The following is a 17,536-nucleotide window of genomic DNA, read 5'->3' as shown; positions in this document are numbered from 1 at the left end:
TTCCGCTCCAACAGCTACAATCCTGCACCTTTCACTATTGCTATATTATTCAATAATTTAAAAAATAAATAAAGATAATTAAAATTATTTGATGTCTTCTGTTTAAATGCATTAATTGCCCTTCTTTTGAAGTAGCATTGTGGTGTTATGAAAAAAAGACAGACAATTAGGAGGTGAAAATGTACTGCATGAATTTATTGGGCTCTCTCTACATATGATTTATGCACTGTCTACACCATCATTTTTCTTCATGGCAGATTACTACATATTATCGTATCATAAAAAAAATCAAGATATATAAGATGAAGAATTGTATGACCATTGGCTTATTTGTCCACATAACCACCCTTCTCCTAATTTGCTTTTAATACAGAAATGCATTCTCTTCGCCCATATTCCTTTGCGGCCCACTTTTAAAAAAATATTAGAAAAGAAACACTGGTGTAAAACAGTTTTCTTAACCTCAGCCTACTGGGTACTTTCGAAGAGCTGCCAGGTTTTGCAATGCTTGATTGCACTGATAGCTAGATCCTTCATATATGCAAATTAATATTCCCATTTCCAATCATGAGTTACAGAGACATATCTTAACTATAGTGCAATGATACTGTGAAAACAGTTAAACTACATCTGTGAAGAACTGAAATATGGGACACAATTTCATGCTCCCCAAAATTATGGAAGGTCATGCAATTCCATTAAGTCAAAAGCTTGATTTTTGAGGGCAGAAGCACTGAGCGGTGGGACATCATTTACTCAGCTTCAGAAATAAAAGTACCCCTCTACCCCGATATAATGCTGTCCTCGGGAGCCAAAAAATCTTACCGCGTTACAAGTGAAACCGCGTTATATCAAACTTGCTTTGATCCGCTGAAGTGCGCAGCCCCCGCCTCTCCCTAGAGCACTGCTTTACCACGTTATATCTGAATTTGTGTTATATCAGGTCGCGTTATATCAGGGTAGAGGTGTATAGAGGAACAAATAGGCTTAAAGTATCCATCAGGCTTTCAAAGCAGTAGAGATGTTGAAGACAGGAAACAAAGAAATCTCCTTGATCCAAAATCAAGAGCTGGCCTGTGTGACTAATTTTGCTTAAGCTTGGACACTGGAAAGCATGAAAGTATAAAAAGCTGTCTCTGCTGTGATTAATTTTAATGCTTGTACATAGCCTGAGAGAAAACTGCTGCTATACGTATTTGTCTGTCTGACGTCTATTCTTCTTGTTTTGACTGAAGAGGACATGGGTTATAACTTGTTCAGTAAATAAAGCTTAACTGCAGCACCATGCACAGGTATTTATGAATTGTTTGTTCACGTATCAAACACTGCTCATGACAAAATCAAAGGAGGGAAAAATATGAAATGACAGCTGGCAGGACATGCCCTATTATTAAGTTAAAGGCCACAAAATAGCTCTAGTACAACACAGAGAGAGCACTCACAATTTTTGAAGGCATACATTTCCCAGCTTGTTTATACAGCTGATTTTCAGGCCTGATCTCTGAGAGAGAGAACATACTGCCTTCTGAACATCCACTTCCTGCCACATAGTCACTGATCACAGACATCCAGTCCCAGAGACTTTCCTTCATTGGTACATGTCAATATTGAGATAGATTCCCTCAGTGCAAACAATAAATTAAAAATGATTTATAATAGAGTGATGGAGGCATTGACTGGACTATAAAGACAGAACACTTTGATTGTGTGGAACAGAAAAGACAGCCCCATTTTATAAAATCTGATATTCACTGCAAGTGTTACAAAGACCACACTGTATCTTGGTTATACCTCTTATCCAGACAACAGCATTGTGAAAAATATTCAGTGAAGTCCATTAACCTTTACATTTTAATTTGGCAGGTATGGATATTACCACTTATTTAAATTTGCCTTGATAAATTGCACATTCCCTGTTAATATAGCTCTGTTGATGCCTGACCTGCAACCACTCCAAAAGACATCATGAACAAAATTAAAAATATAGTCCAACCTTCTTCCATCTCCATACTGCTTTCCCTAGTCTCTTACTACTACAACAGTATCCACAAGCCTCCTTCTCCATTCCAACTTCATAACACGCATTTTCCTCTGATAACACTTGATGTCGTATTATATGCATTATCTTCTGAAGGATATATATATTGCTCCTGAGGATTATGCACCATTGCGCATGTGCAGAATTCACATCCCCTTCAGATTTCTTTACTTGCCTGCAGAAAATGACTTTCTGATGGGGAAGCAACGGGGAGCCACAAGAGCAGTCATATGACTCTCCCCAGCAGTATGTTTTGGGTGCCAAGGGCAGCTGCCAGAGAGGTAAATCACTGTGAGGAAGGGGGCGGGACTGGAGAAGACCCTGCTGGGCTGGGGAGGATGGGACTTCCTCTTTCCCTGCACAGCATCCAGGGCCAGGTCAGACCCATCCCCAGATTTCTTCCCAGGCTGTAGGGAGTTTTGCAAACTCAGTACTCCCCCGTTTCCTGCACCCATCACTCCTCAGCTGCAGGGGGAAGGATTACTCCCTCATCCAACCAGACCCCCTCATACTCAGACCTTCGCACCCAGAAACTGTCCCCACACCACTTCCCCTGCACCTGGAGCACCCTGACGAGTCATCCAGACCCAGAGCCCCATCCCACCGAGCCCCAACCAACTGCACCTGGATCCTCACCCCACTGAGCCCTCATTCTCGCCAGCTTCTGGACCCCACAATGAATGCACCACACCCAGACCCCCCTGCTGAGCTCTATCCGCCCCCCAAACCCAGACCTACCCCTGCTGAGCTCCATCCACTTTCACCTAGACCCCCCTACAGCATCCCATTACTGTTGGACCCAGAACCCCACAACCAATCTCTGTGCATCCAGATCCCTCCCCCTCGCACTCAGGTCCCCCACTTAGGTGCTCGCACCCAGATTGCCCCATACATAACCCTTTCAACCGACACCTGGATCCCCCTCCCACTAAGCCCCTCCACATTTAGATCCTGCTGGGCTGAACCTGCCTGCCCACACCTGATGCACCTGGCACAGAGGGGGCAGGGCCCTGGGGTGTTTCTGGGGCAAGCCCAGTCCTTGCACTATGTCAGGGTTGGGTGCAGTCTCACTGCAGAGTTTGTGTCCCAGGGGGAGCTGCAGAGTCATTTCCCATCTGTGCAGCCAGTGGCCTGTGCTCTCCAGTGCCATGTTGGAGCCTCCACATTTATTACACAAATAAAATTTGCAAAATTTTAAAATACTGTGCGCAGAATTTTTAATTTTTTGGAGCAGAATGCCCTCAGGAGTAATATGTATATGTCTGATGTCCTAACACTTTTCTTTTAACTTTTCATTACACCATTAATTTTTGGTTTATTGTGAAAATTTTTAAATCCTATGATCAATAAAGAAACAGTGCGAAGAATAAATAATTAACTTGCTGTGGCAGGGAGATACGGAAGGGATTTAAATGAGACAGAAATCATACAATTGTTACAATTATTAACTGAAAAGATACTAATTCTGTAACTTTCAGTGGCATATTATGCTAGGGTGTTACCTGGTGCCAAGGCAGCTGACAAACTAGGTCCAAAAACAGGAAAGAAGAGGATTAGAGTGTTATTGCCATTTCCAAGAATAAAGTACTGTAAATGAGTTAGTCACTTGCTAGGTAATAATTTCATGGTATTTATACTGTAAACTACAGCAAAGTGAATTGCTGCTGTGATTACCACAGTTTACAAAGCAAACATGCTTGCCAAAATGCAGCTTCACCATGGGTACTGTACAAGCCAAAGTGGAATGGAAAAGAAATGAAATTCTTTGAAATGAACAAGGGTAATTTCACTGTGATCATATCAGGCACATTGAGCATTTCTGTTTAAGTTTAAGGTTCTGAGATACAACGTGGCACACAGCCACCACGGGAGAAGGAAGCAGCATACAGGACAAAATCCTGGTTATGATTTAAGCAGCAGTATTGGATATGTTAACCCCTGGCCCGCACACACATGCCAGCTCTGCACCAGATCCATCCACCACACAAGTGATACCTTGTACTTTCCTCTCCCAGCACAGCTGTCTGTGATCCCAGTCTTTTTCTACCCATGGACTGGGAAAGCAGACACACAGTACCTTCCACTGGTCTGTGCGTTCTATATAGTCTCACAAGTCAGCCCACGGCCCTGTGATCTTGGACTGACATTGTACATGTTTAATGTCTCTCTAATGTCATTTCTAATGTCTAGATGAGGCAGAATTATGGACTTTACTCCTGTTTTGGCAGCCATAGAAGACTGACATCTCTCCAATTCACAAATAGTGTTTTACTAATATTGTGAATGGAATGAGTCCTTATCCCAGTCTAGCACAGAACACACACACAAAAAATTAGTGCCCAAACTCACCCTTCTTCCTGTAGTAGTTTTTCTTTGGGGGTAAAAGAGCGATAGCACAATATGAAGCTTACCCTAAGCTATTTCCACTAGGCTGATTCTAGGTTTTCCATCCAGAACCTCTGTCCCAAGACCCTCTGCCCTGATAGCCACACTCACCTCTAGCATACCTAGGAAAATGAAAAATGAGAGTAAAAGAAAAAAATGAAACATGAAATAGAACTCCTGGACATCATTTTATACAGTGTTCAGTGACAAAAAGGTTTTTAAAAGAGTGAGGTGGAGGGAACAGAATCTCAAAAACTTGAAATTTTCAGAAAAAGAAAAAATTGTTTCATTTTGAACCCTGCAAAATAGAAACAACTAAGCAAAACTGTCTTTCCATTTTTCAACCATTTCTACCCATACCCAGGGTGCAGGAAACAAGATGATATCTGCACAGTAAATGAGCAGGAATTTCCATACAGGTTCCCAACATCTGTTCACAGGATGGGTCAAAAGAAGGTGGATGCCACCCATTACAGATATTGAAAGATATTTCACAAATGTTACAAAGTTCAAGTGATAACATGCAGAAAAAGAAGTTCCTAGGTTCAAAGTTTGGTCACAGATGTTTATGAAACATTGTGACCATGGTTCTTGCATTTTTGATGGTGGTAACAACTCCATGTAATCAGAAAATCCTTGGTAGAATGACTTCCATTTTTGTGGGGACAAAATTTATATCAAGACAATCTAACATCTTTAATTGTGATTTCTGAACCCAAGATGATTGAAAAATGGAAAGAATTGTACTTAGTTGTTTCTATTTTGCCAGGTTCTAAGTGAAAATTTTTTTTAATGTCAAGTTTTTGAGATTCAGTTCCCCACTTCCACCCTTTAAAAAACGTTTTTGCCAATAGAAAATGATGATGTCCAGGAGTTTTGTTTCACGTTTCATTTTTTCTTTTGCTATTCTGTGACTTTTCAAACCTTTTTCAACTTCTGAAAAGATGCAGAAAGGAAAAGTGAAACTAACTCTGGGGGCTCTAATTTTTCGATACTTTGCCCCTCTGTAACTTTTGAAAAGTTGGAAGAGTTACAAAGCTTCATTGTTCCATTTTCCATTCTCACTTTTTCAAAAGTTGATCAAATTCTGAAATGTTACAGAGAGTGGAAAAATGGAAAAAAAAAAAGGAAAAAACTCTACACATCACTCAATCAATTGAATATAGTGACAGAAAGGAATAAAAAGAAAAAATTTGAAGGGGAGAACAAAACAAAACAATTCAAATTTTCAGTTGCAACTCCTCCTCTCCCCAAAAATATAAAACTATTCCTAAATGTAAGTTTTTCATAACATTTGTTACTTTTGAAAAGCCATTTTTAATTGTGCAAGAGAGTCCTGAAGCAAGTTGATGGTAGAACATGAGTCTGATTTTCATTTTAAAGTTAGTTTTTCATGACACATGGTGTAAAGAAAAATGATTTAGCTAAGAAAAAACAAGTAAATTTCCATTTTAGAACTTTGAATAATTTAAGGTTTTTCCATCTATGTGCTCATTTTTACTCTGAAATAAAATAGCTTTCATTGAGCTCTTCGCTTACATTGTAAATTGCCTGTGATACAGACAAAAGTCTTTTTTGCAACATTTCCAGAAATTAAAATGTACCATTTATAGTCTTTAAAACTCCCACATAGACTTAAAACTACTTTAAAAATTGTATTTTTTCTGGGTATGGAGAACTCTAAAATTATTCAAGTTTATTATTTTCAGAATTCAATTCTTGAGCAGAGATATAGTTACAATCCAATTACATTTGAACCTGTTTTGGGTTGTTACTGAAGGTAAGCAGTGCACTACCATAATCTAGATTATTATATACTTTTTCTCAGATAACAGAATATATGCTAACAAAGATGTCTACAACTTTATATACACATGTCCATTTGTAGTACTGTTTTAATCTGTGCATGTTAGACAGAGTCCTTTAAAATTATGCATATGAAAAGTGCCCCATATTTATTTAATACACTACATATATTACATACAAAGTGACTGATATTAAACATTTGAGGAAAAGGGACACCCACATTTATACCCCAAAATTCTGCACTGCACATTTGTATGCAGATAAGTTAGCTTTGTACTCAATTGGCTCCAAGATCTATACTGAGGACCCACTGGTCTCTGGCTGGAGTTTAAGGTGTTTCTCATGACTTATACACCTATAAAAGAGTTGGGACTGGCCTATCTGAGGGATTGCCTCTCCCCGGCTTCCATACTGCCACAGCTGCAGTCATGGGAGGTACACAAGCTGGCTCCTCTCACAATAAAAGAGAGGGGACAGCTGGCAGGGCATTCTCTGTCAGGACTCCACGACTCTGGAAACTGTTTTCCTGCTAGCTCCTAAATAACCTGAATCTGGAGACCTTTTGAGCATGCTGCAAAAGAAATGTGTTTGATAGGGGCTTTGGAGAGGAGTGAAGAAATGATTCCCAGAACAAGAAAGGGGTGGAAAGAAGTTTCTGTAGGTGGCCGGACGGCTGAGTTCCTGTTGAAATGATAAATGCTGCTGGAGTTTTACTGTAATGTTAATGATGTGTTAGGGCATCTAGAGCTTTGGCATCATTTTAATTATTTTAAATTTAAACAAAATAAATTATTAAATATCCCCTCAATTATACAATTAACATGAGTACACAGACAAATTAGTTTTATAGATAACCACACTATCCCCCTAATTTCAAAAGCCCTTCAGACATGTAAAAGGATATAGAGGACTGAACTCAGCATCAATGTACTCAGGAATCTTTCAGTTTCTCATAAATAGCCTGCTTTAGGGATTAAGGCTCAGTTACCTAACATCAGTCCTCTGCCTAAGGGGTTACTAATCCAAGAAACCTGGTATCAGACTTCTCCCATACCTTCACAATACCTTTCTTCAGAGCTGTCATGCAAAAAAAGATTCACAGTGGAAGCTTGATATTTCAGCCTGGGTCTGTGGTCCATTGGACAATCTTTTTAATCCTCTGGTAGAGACCTCACTATATTGGATTCTGCCTCCTTCCTTCAGCAATTACTTCTGTTAGAGTAAGTGGTTTGAGATGTCTGTCATTTGGAGAATCCCATCTTTAACTTTTTCTTCTCACTTTGCACACAAACAGAAACCAGATATAAAGACTGGGTGTTTTTCTAAAAGCTGTGCTCTAGGAATTATTTTGGGGAAGTTCTACAGTCAGTGTTATACAGGACTGCAGACTAGATTATCCCAATGGCCCCTTCTGGCCTTGGATCTTTTCAAAATTATATTTTTGGACTTCAGGCTGAAAAGTCTGGACACCGCTGCCGTTGTCTTAGAGGGAAATATACTGCCTTATATTGATGTTACTTCCCTCTCCGGAAGGAGCAGTTAGCCACTAGTAGCTAATGGGGCTAACGCCCACCACTGTCACAACTGTGTAGTGTGACTGATGTACTGCAGGGTGCAGTAGCACCTGATGCTACTGACAGGACTCTTGGCATAGGTGCTGGAACTACAGGTACTGAGTGTGCTGCCGCATCCCCTGGTTGGAAGTGGTTTCCATCATACATAGGGTTTACAGTTTGGCTGAACGGCTCTCAGCATCCCCACTACAAAAACTGTTCCAGCACCCCTGCCTCGGGGGGGAGGGAGAAGTTGTTCTAGCCCCTGCAAGATACAATATATATGGCTGCCATCAGGTGACTTTTGGCCCTCAGCCCATAGACTGCAAGCCTCAGAGGAAGGCGGTACAAAATAGGGAACACAGGCTTCACTGACTCTAACCCCACAGGTGCAGAATCTAGCATGCTTTGTACATTCTCAAACTCCTGAAATCCATGCACCATATGGAGAAGACACAGAACAGGCTATTTCAGATCACATGCTCCCTGCAGCCTCTGCTACTGCTTTTCCAGACTCAGCAACAAGTCATGGGGAATTTCTGAGCAGGGTGGAGTGGTGCTTTTGAGTCTGGTGCTGGTGATGAGTGTCAGGTTGCAGGGAGAATTCTGAGATTGAGTTTCCTTTCTCGGAGGGATTGAGTGTACGCAGGGGAGATACTCTAAGTTATGGAAATGTTAAATAGGAAGAATAAAGAGGAGTCCACTGGCACCGTAAAGACTAACAGATTTATTTGGGCATCAGCTTTCATGGGTAAAATGAGTGAAAATCATGGAGTAAAAATTACAGATACAGGCATAAATATATATTGGCACATGAAGAGAAGGGAGTTACAAGCGGAGAACCAATGTTGAAGGCCAATTTAGTCAGGGTGGATGTTGTCCACTCCCAATAATTGATGAGGAGGTGTCAATACAAAGTGAGGGAAAATTGTTTTTGTAATGAGCCAGCCACTCCCGGTCTCTATTCAAGCCCGAATTGATGGTGTTAAGTTTGCAAATGAATTGTAGCTCAGCAGTTTCTCTTTGAAGTCTATTTCTGAAGGTTTTTTGTTGAAGTATGGCTACTTTTAAATCTGTTATTGAGTGTCCATGGAGACTGAAGTGTTCATCCACTGGCTTTTGTATGTTACTATTTCTGATCTCTGATTTGTGTCCATTTATCCTTTTATGTAGAGACTGTTTGGTTTGGCCAACGTACATGGCAGAGGGGCATTGCTAGCACATGACAGCATATATTACATTAGTAGATGTGCAAGTGAATGAGCCTACTGATAGTGTGGCTGGTGTGGTTGGGTCCTATGATGGTGTCACTAGAGTAGATATGGGGACAGAGATCCATCAACTTCATGAAAAAACTTGCACAGATACAGACAGACATCATCTTCCTCTCCAAGTGCAAACAGATGAACATCATACCAAATGCACTGAAGGTAAAAAATCCATTGCAATCAACATACTATACCTGACTATGGTTAGAGATTGTGCCACACACTCTCAAAGAAACTGAGAAACCACCTGATCAGCATCCTGTACAGCAAACAGGAGAAGGTCAAGAATGAGCTCTCAAAACTAGACACTCTCATACAAAACCAACCTTCCACACAAATTTCCACATGGCTGGACTTTACAAAAACAAGACAAGCCATTTACAACACACACTTTACTTCTCTACAGAGTAAAAAGGACAGTAAACTATCTAAACTCCTACATGCCACAGGCTTTCAACACTGGTTCTCCACTTGTAAGGTTCTGGGTTGTACGGTTCATTAATGACCTGGAGGGTGGTGTGGACTGCACCCTCAGCAAGTTTGCAGATTACACTAAACTGGGAGGAGTGGTAGATATGCTGGAGGGTAGAGATAGGATACAGAGACACCTAGACAAAAGAGGACTGGGACAAAATAAATCTATGAGGTTCAACAAGACAAGTGCAGAGTCCTGAATTTAGGATGGAAGAATCCCATGCACTGCTAAAGACTAGGGACTGAATGGCTAGGCAGCAGTTCTGCAGAAAAGGACCTAGGGTTTACAGTGGATGAGAAGCTGGATATGAGTCAACAGCGTGCCCTTGTTGCCAAGAAGGCTAATGGCATTTGGGGCTATATAAGTAGGGGCACTGCCAGCAGATCGAGGGAAGTGATCATTATCCTCTATTTGATGTTGGTGAGGCCTCATCTGGAATACTGTGTCCAGTTTTGGGCCACACACTACAAGAAGGATGTGGAAAAATTGGAGAGAGTCAAGTGGGTGGCAACAAAAATGATTAGGGGGCTGGAGCACATGACTTATGAGGAGAGGCTGAGAGAACTGGGATTGTTTAGTCTGCAGAAGAGAAGAATGGGGGGGGATTTGATAGCTGCTTTCAACTACCTGAAAGGGGGTTCCGAAGAGGATGGATCTAGACTGTTTTCAGTGGTAGCAGATGACAGAACAAGGAGTAATGGTCTCAAGTTGCAGTGGGGGAGGTTTAGGTTGGATATGAGGAAAAACTTTTTCACTAGGAGGGTGGTGAAGCACTGGAATGGGTTACCTAGGGAGGTGGTGGAATCTCCTTCCTTAGGAGGTTTTTAAGGTCAGGCTTGACAAAGACCTGGCTGGGATGATTTAGTTGGGGACTGGTTCTGCTTTGAGCAGGGGGTTGAACTAGATGACCTCCTGACGTCCCTTCCAACCCTGATATTCTATGAACTCCCTTCTCTTCATGTGCCAATATATATTTATGCCTATATCTGTAATTTTCACTCCAGGCAACTGAAAGCTTTTTTTTTTAACCCAGGAAAGTTATGCCCAAATAAATCTGTTAGTCTTTAAAGTGCCACCAGATTCCTCGTTGTTTTTGTGGATACAGCCTAACACGGCTACTCCTCTGATACTTGAGTAGGAAGGGGAGAGTGAGTATGTGGAGGGCTATTTCTTGAGATGGTGAGGATTTGGGAGGCTGCAAGCTGGAAGAGTATGTGTTAGGTTGGCGGGGAGTCAACTGATGAATGAGATTGTGTGTCAATTGGACAGGAGATGGTAGGATCAGAGCTAGATTGGAGGAGCAGAAATTGGTTTAAGAGAGAACATTTAAGGAGTAACAGTGTAAAACTATTGTTTTCTCCAACACTTTCCTTTTCTGTAAAGTGCCCCAGTTTTTCACTTCAAAAATACAATCAACCTCAGGGGAGCGGGAACTGGAGGGAGGTGCAGATTGCTACTTGCAGCCCTACTACTTATTTTGGGAATGAGCTGTCACTCTAGGAATCGGCCTACTTCTTGTTACGTCCCGTAAGCAATGTCCAGATACATGACTATCCATGACTGAGAAAGAGAAAATTAGTTTCCTTACTTATAAATTTTATTTCCCATAACAGGAAGCATCTGGCTTGGACAAACTCTTCCCATATACCAAAATGTTTTTGATAAAACAGACTGTAGATGTAATAATCTTTATTCTATTAAATTTACAATCTACAGTGGTATTACCTGTCTCTTCTAACTAGTTTACACAGTTTCAGCTTAAGAAGATTTCATCTGTAATAAGAGTATGGTACTGCAGCAGACTCATAAAAGGGGTCCGAATTCAAAGCAAAGAGGAATGAAGGAGTGGTTGAGGGGAAGTGTTTAAGATGCCTGTATTGCTGTGAAATTAATAAGGCTAACCTAATGAGTAATGCTGAGACCAATTAATTCCCTCCATTATGAGAAATATAACTACAGGGAAGGAAACTAAATGTCTCCATTCTCAGGAACTTTTATTTATTCAGATATATATTTTGATTTTACACAAACTACAAAAACTAAAAAGGTACACATTTCTCCCACTGTAGGGGATGTTTTGGAGGAAACTAAGGGAAAAATTCAATACTCAGAATTACACACACACAGGATACCTTTGGCTTTGCCACTCAAGTTTGTCATATTTACCATATAAAAGCATAAACTACAGTTAGGTTCAGATTGGTCTGAGATGAGTGAGGTAGTGTTTATTCTTTTCTGTTATTTTGGTTAAAAACACAGCAGTTACACACTCCTCTCATTAGTTACCCCTCCCACACTACGGTCATTTTAATGAATCTAGGTCTGATGCATCAACAGCTCAATCAAGTGACTTTCGCATAACTCTCCATACTGGCAGCTAGTTAGGGAGGTGGTAGGGATAGAAGGTTCTAGAGCCCAGGTAGCTCTGACAAGCCTTAAACTGATGACTTGGGCAAATGTGTGTATTGTGCTGTGAGATTTGTGTGGGTGGCGAATGACAGGTGCATGTTGCAGTGCGGGTCACTGAGTGTGCTGGCTGTATTGCTTTGTGGGTGGTTTGACTGATTTTTTTCAGGGGACTGTGCTGGGGGTTTGTGCATTGATTTGCATGTGAGTTATGGTGGGAAACTGTGTGTTCCTTTGCGTGGACTGCGATAAGGAGTTAATGTTGAGTTGTATGAGTGGCAAATCAGCCCCTGAAGAACTGTGGAAACTGGGCCAACCAACCCACAATCTGTTCAGTCTTCCTCATATCACTGATTACAACCAATGAAATTAGCAGCAGCATGAGAGTGGTGATTGGTTGAGCTACTTCTCAAAAGCACAACAGTCTAGGATTCTTGCCATAGAAACATCTTTCCAATAGTCACAGCAAATTATATATATAAAATATATAAAATTTGCAGTGACTAACAGTTTTGTAAGTGTTTGCCTGGAAAAGATGAATTGCACAATGCTTATTTCTTTCATAAACCAAAATATGGTGTTTCAAGATTACAATACACAATTTGCACTCAGTAGCTGGATTCAAAAAGTTAACTACTGTGCATGTAATCCCTGGGACTTCAAACAGATTTCACATATATCTCAGATAAATAGTCTCTACCAGACTTATCTCCTCAAGGACTCAGACCACACTGCAGATGTACAATATAATCCCAGGTGTGAAACTGAAACCTGAAAAGCTAGTCTTGAGTCAGACACTGATGCTACTGGATTTATTTGAGAGCAATTAGTTTACACATGCATAATTATTTATATTAATAACTTAAATACCAAGATAGTGTCAGAAAAGTAACTAATGCTACACAATGCTTTTCTTATTTCCTATTCTTTGTCTAACTTTTATTTTATGCTGTGTGATTGTTATAAGGATTATAAGCATGTCACTGTGATCTTAGTAATGTTTAAGAAATTTGGAACGACTGATTTTAAAGTAAGTCCTTACTCTTTAAATTTCCACCCATTTAAAAGATTCCAACCTATTTCTGGGCAGAAGGTTTACTTAAAAGGTTATTTTATCATCACTTCTCCCTCACAGACAGATATACCAAAAGGGTTGCATGACAAATGTATTGAAAATATGTTTAAATAATAAACTGATCACTTTTGGTTTTACCTTTAAGTGCAGTATATACTTAAATGCCACTTAAAGTAATAGAATTGTTACTCTAGATTTTGTTTTTTTATGTTGTTGTAGTCTTCTGTGGTAACTTTTGATACTGTTAAAAGAAAGTTTCTACATGAAAAATATATCAAAAAATAAAACATTTGTAAATCTTAAGAAAAAATGTATATACAAATTTTGATTGAAAGAGATACTGAATTTGATTGACTATAAAACTTTCTACCTTTAGCTTATTCAAAGTTATCCTAAGATTGATGGGTACTGGGCTGATGTTCCATTTTTCCCCCTCTGTGAGGGCACCATTAATAGGTGTGAAAGAAAGAGGGCACTGAAAAAGACCATCCTTTGGCTAGGGCTGATACACCAAGCAAATCCACCATTCATAAGCAAAGTGTAGAAAAGGCTGTTGATGTCCCTTGATGACATGATTATATCTATGACTGGCTGATGACACAAGACAGACAAAATAATGTCATCGGTGGAAGAGAGTCAACAGTGACTAAGGGCAGAGCAGAGAAGTGTTTTTAGAAGGAATAAAGAAGGTGGCAACCATTTGTTTGTGTGGCAGATGGAAGGTTAAGAATGCAAACAGAGCAGAATTATTGACCAAAATATCAGGGTATAACATGGGAGCAAAAAGACACCACCACCTAGTTATCACAAGATACTACATGGTAGATTATGGTAACTCATTCAACATGAAGTATTTGTTCACTGTATATATCTCCCAAATAAATGACACTGAGACAGAAAGAAATACATCATTCTCAAACACTGAAGTTGTGTCACATTAGTTTTCATTCAAAAGGTTGCAAAATATTTTACATCAATGAATTTAGGTCTTCTGTACCCTACCATATCTCAAAGGGCAGAATTATACAGGATATAATCCTTGCCTTGTTTCCTCTTCAATAGTATCATGCATGACATCTCTCATGGTAGTAATACTGATTAAATAGTGGGTAGTCATATTTACAACTAATCAGAAAGTTCAGAGTTGCTGTGAATTTCCTGTTTTCGTTTAAGCAGCCTTGTTCACATGGGATCATACCAGTAGTTCCCGTATAAGCTCCCTTATTTTGCTAATGAAAAGTAGTGAACTTCACTCTTTTACAACTAATCAAATGTTTTGAATGCTAGGATTTTTTTTTAATTGCTCTGCAAGTTGTCAGTTAGATATACTTCTCTGGAGATCTGATTCATTCAGGGAATAGAGCAAAGCCTTGATCAGAGACTGAAAGAAAGTTACCTCAAGTGACCAGTGGGCCACAGAGACCTTTCTTTTTTCTCTAGTGTGGGATGGAGAGACATCTGTAAGCAGTACTTACCCTGCTGACTTCCTTAGGAGTCGACTCATCTGTGAGGAAACAAAACAAGCAATTAGGCACTCTGGGAAGGTTCTTGAATGAATATAGAACAAGATATTGTCCTTCAAGAAACTTTTGTTCTGTTGTACAAGACTTTCTCTGACTTAGTTCATTATTTTGGTCGAAATGTCTGTTTTTACTGATATATATTCAACTGGCTTGCCAATAATTAAGGAGTATAAAATTCCACACCTAGAACCACAGCAACAGTTTGATTAAACAGGTGGCTTCACTGTGTGCCGTAACACTTAAATTATGACTCTATTAGACAAGCTGGGGAAGAGAGTTAACACCAGATCCCACATGTGCAATGCTAGAAACTGAGGGCTCGATTCTGCTCCACTTGAAGCCAATGACAATACCCCCATTTACTTCTTTGGGTGCAGGAGAAAGCCTTAGTGACATCGATGATATTGTCTGGCATAACATTCAAAAAAAGAAGCATAAATTATAGAAATATATCTGTTTTCCATTTTTAGAATATATACAGGCTGTACTGTACATTTTTGAAGTTTACATTTAAAGTTATAGAGAAAGATATAGAAACACGGCCTATCTTTAAAAGCATTGTGCAACATTTCAGCAAGTGAGCAAAGGGAAAGTGATCATACAGTAAGAGACCTGCTACCACATGAAGGTGATTGTGAATCTACAGCCTCATGTGTCTTCTGCTGCATAATTATTTCTTATAAGAAAACATGGAACAATCTGTATCTTTCTATTTTTGATCCCACAAGCTAAATTATTACTTTTTGGACATTAACTCCAAATCACAAATCGATTTCTTCATACAAAAAGAGGTCATATCCTTATTCGATCCCATATGTATACATATTTGCATGTATCTGCCTAGATGTGGATTTTCAAATACTGCATCTCTGCCAAATGTGGTCATAGCAATACTCCAGCATAACCACAACTGCCTTTATTTGGTCATACTTTGTTCCCCAGAATAGGGTTCATTGTGTCTCACACCCACTATCAAAGGAATTTTAAAAAAAAGTGTTTGAGACATAGTTCTGAACAAAATTTACAAGGAAAGTCTGATATCACTAATCGTGTTCATCTCCCCAGATTGGAAAGATGCTAAGTAGAATAACAAATTTCATGTTTATGAACCAGCATTTATGCCTTACCTGAGTAAAAAAAATAAATCTTACATTGAAAATTCTATGCAGAAAGAGTTCAGAGACATGCCCAGCTGAGCCATTTTAATTAGTCCTGTTAAATACTTATCAGAGGACCCCATGCACTTCACAATGTGACATACTCATTGTACATGGAAGCGTACATCAAAGACAATAGATCACCTTCCCTGGCTGGATCAGTCCAATGTGATTGTCCTTGCAATCACATAGCTTTCATAGCATTTCAAGACATGATTCTCACTACAACTCCAAATGATAGCTAGAACATGGATAAACCAAATGCCACAAACCTAAAATCAGCAAAGAGCCTATCACGTTATATGCAACCTGATTAGATCTCCATTTAAGATAGTAATTCCAATGTCATAAACACCAATCCATGGCTAGACATTGTTGTGCACCTACACATTGTGATTTTAGACTCCTCTCTGAGCTAAATAATTTTAGATGTATTATCTGCTTAATGTGAAAAAGCATTTCATTCTTCCTGTAAATGTTTTGTGCAAGGCTTTTGTATATGGGTTATCATACATTTTGAGGTCTTGCAGTTCACACTTAATTCCTTTATTATTATTTATATTTTGTAGTAAGGAAACATGCAGAGGCCCAAATCAAGGCTTGGACCTTATTAGTGCTACGTACAGGACATGCAACATGAATAGACCGTCCCTGTACCAAAGAATTTACAATCTAAGTGCATCGATAAGCGGATGCAACAAACAGATAGGGAGGAGGGGATGACACACACAAGGAACCAATGAGACAACTATGATTAGAATAATAAACAGCAGTCACAACACACTAGCCTCCTAGCCACTGTCTTTTTATTGGGGAGGAAGAGGCGGGATGCATCACAATGGTAAGTTTTAAGGAGTTTCAACAAGGACAATATAGTGGTGTTGCAGATTTTTCCACTACACTCCTCCCCGTGGCAATATTGGGAAAAGCACAATGGTATCTGAGGGAAAGCAGAGGTTGAAGGCTAGATGCTAACCAAGAGGTGACAGGACAGGGCTACCGCATGAAGGGTCTTAAAAGCAAAGACAAGTTATTCATTCAATATTCATAAACAGCCTATTCCAAAGTCCATTGAAGTCAATAGAATGTTTCCACAGTCTTCAATAGACTTCGGAGCAGGCCCAAAACCTGCAAGCTTTCACAACAAACATGTCCCAAATAGAACTTAAACCACAGTGTTTAATATGTTGAGTTTCAATTCTTCCAAACTGAACTACATGAGAACTTCATTTGCCGCTCAGTAGAAACAGAACATACTGGTACATTAAAATTCCAGCTCTCAGTCTCCACGGGGAAAGCATGTTACTCAAGACAGAGTAACAGTAATTGAGGCAAAACAGTCCCCAACCCACATAATAACAATGGGTTCTGTAATAAACTGCAGCTCAATTCTCCTCTATGTCTGAGAGCCACTTGGCACATGGGGAAGGTAGGCGGGACAAGCTGGCTCCTTGATTGAAGCCTAGCTCTGAGATAAGTTACAGCAGGGGGCCACAACCTTCGGCATGTGGCCCATCAGGGTAATCCACTAGGGGGGCCACGAGACATTTTGTTTACGTTGACCATCCGCTGGCACTGCTCCCTGCAGTCCCAGTGGCCAAGGTTCACCATTCCTGGCCAATGACAGCTGCAGGATGCGGCAGGCCTCAGGGACATGCAGACCACCACTTCCTATAGCTCCCATTGGCTGGGAATGGTGAACCGCTTTACTATAGAGTTAAAAGCTTAGGGCAAAATTCAGGCCCATTCTACATAGATGGTTCTCATTTAATACATGGGGATAGGTGGAATTGACAGAATTTGGCCCTTAGTGGAAAGAGGAATATCAAACACATGTAGTACATAATTTT

General features: G+C 39.9%; 1 protein-coding gene across 5 annotated transcripts in view; it reads right to left on the bottom strand.

Moving 5' to 3' along the window:
* The window catches only part of PDE10A (phosphodiesterase 10A), a 601,549-nt gene that overhangs the window by 116,883 nt on the left and 467,130 nt on the right, over nucleotides 1–17,536 (bottom strand). For all 5 annotated transcript variants that reach the window (XM_050949040.1, XM_050949037.1, XM_050949038.1 and 2 more), the window contains exon 3: nucleotides 14,482–14,510. In XM_050949040.1, the coding sequence (XP_050804997.1) occupies nucleotides 14,482–14,510 (29 nt within the window). The remainder of the gene's footprint in view (nucleotides 1–14,481; nucleotides 14,511–17,536) is intronic.

This window comes from Gopherus flavomarginatus, chromosome 4 (assembly GCF_025201925.1).
Source record: "Gopherus flavomarginatus isolate rGopFla2 chromosome 4, rGopFla2.mat.asm, whole genome shotgun sequence".
Taxonomy (NCBI): Eukaryota; Metazoa; Chordata; order Testudines; family Testudinidae; genus Gopherus; species Gopherus flavomarginatus.
The sequence above is the reverse complement of the archived record's forward strand: the minus strand, read 5'-3'. Positions and strand labels throughout refer to the sequence as shown.